The sequence below is a fragment of the Gossypium raimondii genome, chromosome 13 (genome assembly GCF_025698545.1).
Source record: "Gossypium raimondii isolate GPD5lz chromosome 13, ASM2569854v1, whole genome shotgun sequence".
In the NCBI taxonomy this organism is placed as follows: domain Eukaryota; kingdom Viridiplantae; phylum Streptophyta; class Magnoliopsida; order Malvales; family Malvaceae; genus Gossypium; species Gossypium raimondii.
Window position 1 is genome coordinate 11,667,360 of NC_068577.1, and position 5,623 is coordinate 11,672,982.

At 35.4% G+C, this 5,623-nt stretch overlaps 1 protein-coding gene across 2 annotated transcripts; it reads right to left on the reverse strand.

Annotated features, from left to right (window-relative positions):
* Window positions 1-204: 204 nt before the first annotated feature.
* Window positions 205-5,359, reverse strand: LOC105783495 (sucrose transport protein SUC3). Of its 2 annotated transcripts, none has more exons than XM_012608996.2 (14): window positions 4,777-5,359; window positions 3,983-4,048; window positions 3,737-3,835; window positions 3,588-3,652; window positions 3,403-3,487; window positions 3,286-3,319; window positions 3,043-3,142; window positions 2,844-2,919; window positions 1,971-2,336; window positions 1,618-1,761; window positions 1,218-1,451; window positions 1,047-1,110; window positions 912-955; window positions 205-632 (listed from the first exon to the last, which is right to left on the reverse strand). In XM_012608996.2, the coding sequence occupies exons 1-14, from the start codon at window positions 5,083-5,085 to the stop codon at window positions 465-467; spliced, it is 1,854 nt and encodes a 617-aa protein (XP_012464450.1). In that variant the 5' UTR covers window positions 5,086-5,359; the 3' UTR covers window positions 205-464. The 2 variants fall into 2 exon arrangements, with proteins under 2 accessions (XP_012464450.1, XP_012464451.1); XM_012608997.2 differs by having other exon boundaries at window positions 3,588-3,627; window positions 4,777-4,859.
* Between the last annotated feature and the right edge of the window lie 264 nt (window positions 5,360-5,623).

Below are 5,623 nucleotides of genomic sequence, written 5' to 3' on the forward strand. Positions count from 1 at the left end.
CAGACATAAAAGTTGCAGAACCGAACAAGCTATATGTATATGCTGTTAAATCATCCACATCATAAACGGCTGCTGCTTGATGATAATGGGGCCCTCTAAACTTTTTATCAGGCTACAATTCTAGAAAATAGAAAATGACAATGACAATGAGAAACAAAGGAAACGATCTTTATGATGTGAGAAAGGCAAGTATAGCTTCCAAAGTACATAAGACACCGATAATCCTGAGTATGTATATATTTTTCAATATGCTAACTCGAAATTTACACTCTGCATAAAGTACAAGTGCCAACGAAGTTGGGGAATGAATGAATCTGGATACATAATATGCATAGATTTTAATATGAAAAAATATACCTACAAATCATGTTAGAGTCATCCCCTGAAATCAAATGGCAGTATTTTCATGGTTGCCAAGTATAATATACAGAGTGGTGGTCACCCAATTTAGGCCATTTTAATCCTTATCCAAAATGAAAACCAGATGAATTGAAGGAACTTGACAGATCAGGCAGCCTAAGAGTTGCAATAACCCCTGCAGCCAGAGCGCAGAAGGAAGCCAAAATAAAGGCCGGTATATTTCCTCCACCAAATAGAGCATCCCATGGACCCGCACCAAGAGATACAATCATCTGACAATAATACATTAAAATTCAGCTTTGACTAAAATGGACTAACTGAGAACACACAATACAAGTTTCAATTTACAATACCATCAACATTTCGCTTTATTTACCCAAAATATCACCAGAATACAAACTTTTTAAATACAAGGCACTCAAAATACTCAGATATTTGGAACTCAATTTAGGTTAGACCATATGAACTATGAAAAAAAGAAATCATCTGAAGTAGCAAGAAATCTTCACTAATAACAAGAACAATATCTACCAACATGTCTAATTCTGTACCTGTGGAATGACAATTGCAAGGTTCAAAACTCCAATTGCCAATCCTGAAAAAACATGCAGATTGTTACAACATTTTCCAAATTTGGTAACTGTATAAAGCAGAAACACACTAGAAAAGATAATTGAGATATAAACCTTGGCCACCACCAGAATCTGCAGTCAACTCTGCTGTAACAGAAAATGGAACACTATAGGTAATCTACAAGAACAAAGAGAAAAAAACAAATTAGTTTTTAAAAAGTGCATCAGTTTTTTAAACAAAAATGGCAGGATATAGAAATTTACTCCCAGTCATTTGATACATACAGCTAGAGGAAAGCCAAGAAGGGTGAAAACAACCAAGGCAGCAATCCTGATTGCTGCACTCCCACCAATTACATGTTCGATCCCTTGAGTATATTCTTTGACAGATACCAAACTAATGATAGCTGTAATGGCCATACAGGCAAACACAGTATAGTTGCTTGTTGCCCAAACAAGTCTTGACCCCATCCGTTGACACATAGGTCTAATAAAGAATGAACTAACCCCCAGAACAACCTACACCAAAATTTAACAGAAATATAACAACTTTTTTAAATGAGTAAAGAAGAGATCAAATCACCTACAGCCCTCAAGGAACAATATATTACATTAAAGCCACAGATGGAGCAAAAGAACGAAAAATCTAAAGACTAGCAATTGGTGCTCAATTTTGAGTTCTTACAGAATTTAATAGCAAACCAAATGCACCTTCTCTGACACCTTGATCATACAACTTTATTTCAGCAGCATTCCCTTTTGGATCACCATGGAATACTTCTCTTCCCATCCAATCCGTATCAAATAAAAAGAATGGGAACCAGGAAAGCTGCAAATAAGATACAAATAGACATGAAAACAACAATAATTAATGTTTGCTTCCCATGGGGGAAAGGAAAGGAAAGGGTTGTGAAATTGAAGGCTACTATCAGACAAATGCTAACAACCCTTAACTGTCTACTATCAATCAACAGATAATAGGCTCAATGGCAATTCAAAAATAAAATGTAATGCAGAGAACAAATTGTTGAGACTTACCCAACTGAGAGCCATAACAATAAGAACCGAGTGCATTGCAGGTGGTAAATGCCTTAAACTGGTTAATAAGTTGACCAATACGGCTCCAGGCCCATCACTGAAAACTTCATTTTGAACATTTGTATCTTTTGAGTTAGAATGTCTCAATTTTGACACTCGCTCATATCCATTTTCAGCAGTGCTTCTGTTAGCATTGGCAACAGCGGACACATCAGATTTTGAATTTGAGTGTTGAAAGCCATTTTGTGTGGAATCATCCAACAAAGGTGCAGAATCAGATAAATGGGTCGACTCGTTTGCTGGCGGTGGAAGCGGAACCTCCTTAGCAAACAATATAGTCACAGCAGTACAAAAGAAGAGAAATACCTGCACAAATGCCAAATGATTTTTTGAACTCGTACAGGATGGCATCAAATAAAGTGTCAGGAAACATGTGTAACCGCAGAATGCTCAAAATTAGCATTCAAACAAACTCAAATATATTAGAGAATCTACATAACAACTTCATTGTTAATCTTATACAGTAGCATCAATAACTATTTCTAGGTCAACTCCTGAAAATACATGAACGACAAAGAAAATGATTTTTGTAGCTCATTGAATCAGCATGATATTGATAAATTAAACTAGTGGTCCACAAAATGCAAAGAAAATGGAATTTCAGATCAATAGTTTCAATCACAGTAAATGTCATGCTCATCTTAGCATACTTTGTCTAAAGAATTGATAACAATGTCTAAGTGACATACCATAATTCAAGCCATAAATTGACCAAAAAAAAGGGTACTGAAAGTACTACTTAGGAGGTGAATATCACTATAACATCCTACAGAGCTTTATCCTTGTGAAACTTCAATGCATAATGCTACTTACAACAGCGACAAGAAATGCTGCCTTAAGATTGGCACAGGCTTCACAGCAAGCTCTACTTTCCAAGAAAGGAAACCACCTGTATTGAGATCATTTATGAGGATTAGATCAAAATTAAAATGCAGTATAAGATGAAACAGAAAACTTGTGTCTCCATAATTGTTTGTTTCATCACAGTAAAAACAGGTGGAAACATTTTTACCGATGCCAACTCCCACTAGCACCAGCCGAAAACCCCAAGATGTTTCCAACAGCCATCCATAAGCAAAATATGGCATTTGAAGAATTGTGCTGATCAGGACCTGTCATCCAGCATCTTGTCATGCACAGTATCAAACAAGTGTAAAATTATACAACCTCGTAAATTAGAGGCATCAAAACTAAACGTCACAATGTTACCATGTACAGACTAAATTGTTTCCATTTTCTTAAGAAAGAAGTTCACCTGATAGATCAGCCAGAAGGGCACGAGCTGGTCCCTAAGAAAATAAAAATTCTATCATTCACAAACTTATACAACAGCAAACTTGAAAGTAAGAAAAACTCACCATGGATGGCTTACCTGCACTGTATTGTTAGCAAGATCCAACATCCAGAATCCAATAACAAAGACAAAAGCCGCCCTCGTTCGTGTACCTTTAAACGTACTGCATTGCATACATTATTTGGTCAATATCTTTCTATTTTTCTTTTGAGAGAGAGGAGGTGCTAGAAAAGAATAGAAGAAATCAAAGCAGAAAATGATACCTGCAATGCTCCTTTGTATCACCTAAAATGTATCCAATGTCTGCAGAAAATCCGATTATTATCACCTAAATTACAAAATTTAGTTTAGCAGATATAAAACCCAGAAACATAGTATATAAGAATGAATTATGTAACACTTAAATGCTTACAGAAAGAGAGATCATGAGTGATCCAGCAAGGATAAAAGGCCGTCTCCTTCCATATTTTGAAGTGCATTTATCACTCCAAATACCGACACAAGGTTGAACCTAAGATCAAAATAAAAACAACTCAATAGATCACATATAAAGATAGCAATCTTTTGAGTGTAGTCATTTACATCAATTATTGCACCACCATAATAATGAACAGGGCACCAATATAAAGTTATATGTAATATGGTTCCCATCACCTACCACAAGACCAGTTATTGGACCACAGAGCCAAATGAACGAAGAAAAAGCATGCTCTATTCCAAGTGTCTGCATGAATCAGCGAATATGAATGGTCAAACAACAAGGGAAAAGCACCATAAGCTCAAGAGAAGCTCAGAGCAGTTGAAAAGGAATTAAGGCTGAGGGTACTAAAAAATAAATAAATACAAAGATAATGTTACCCAGTTTGACAAAATATTTTGAGAATTACTTTATGATTAAAACATGTTCTTCGAACAATGGCCATACTTTTTCTTCTTTTCTCAGAAGAACGCCAATAATCAACAAAGCAAAAGCATTCTAGCTTCTTCTTCTTTTTTTCCTTTTCAAATACTGCGAGGGCCTTCTATGATATGTTAAAAATAACAAGTATTTCTAGAAATTACGAGAAGAAATAGAAGGAAATTATATAAAGAGTTTTTCTCTCACGCCATAATCTTTCTTTTCTAAATTGTAATTGCATCCAAAATTCTTTCTAAAAATCCATGAAAATTAGGCAAATTACCAACTAAACAATAAAGAAAGTATTGCAGTGTGTACTTTCTAATTGATGATTCAAAATACCAACAAAGAGTACTTGGCGCTGATATTCTTTTATTTCTATTTCTTAAAATTAACAAAAGAAAAGCACAACATGCCATCTAATAATAACACTGATCTAATTCAAACACATTGCACAGAGTTCAAAATTAACAACATGCATAGTAAAAAACCTAATTTTCTCCGTTACTTAAAACTATAAAATGTATAAGGGAAAACACACACAAAAAAAGGACCTGAATGTAAGGTGTCAATAGCGATAGTTGCAAAGCCCAACCAAATTGAACCCCGGCGGCGATCGTACAACTAAGAGCGAGAGTTATCAAGCTACAATCCTTAGATCTAACGTGGATCGGCGACGATAAGTTAGAGTTTCCGTTGGGAAAACTAGCCGAAGGCGGCGAAGCAGAAGTTGAAGGAGAGCCAGGAGACGAATTTAGATCGATCCGACTATGACATGGATCGTCGATCATTTCAACCTCCGAATCTTTCCTTAAGTTCCTGTAAGGAACCTTGACAGAAACTGAGTCACTCGTTCCTGCCATAGCCTCTTTGACTCAGCCGCTGATTATCCTCCACGAGTTAACTCAATTAAAACCTTTTCACATTAGAACTTTTGAATATACCATGAAAAAGTAAAAATTGAAAAATGAAAATGAAAATGTTCTCTTTTTGGCTATTAAAATTTAGATCTAAATTGCTAGAGCAAGAGAAGAAACGGAGATTAAAGTTAAAAAGGTCAAATTTGGGCGGGTGTGAAGGAATTTTGCTATATTAGAAAGGACTACGGTCGCTCGTTCCCTCGCGCTTCTGGCTCTTCTTTGGTACGTCATATCTTCCTTAATGCGGTTGCGTTTTGTGATTTCTTGGGTTAATTCCAACGGACTTCAAATTAATTTCGGTAAAAGTATCATGGAGACCCTTGTCCTATGAGTTAAATCACATTTTGTCTCTCTTTACTAAAAAAAAGGTAAATTAGTCTTTGTATATTAGATCAAAGAACAAACAAGTTTTTTTTTAATAATTTCATCCATTTCTACTGATAAAAATTGGCATGACTGACAAAATAACTAAATAGTTACA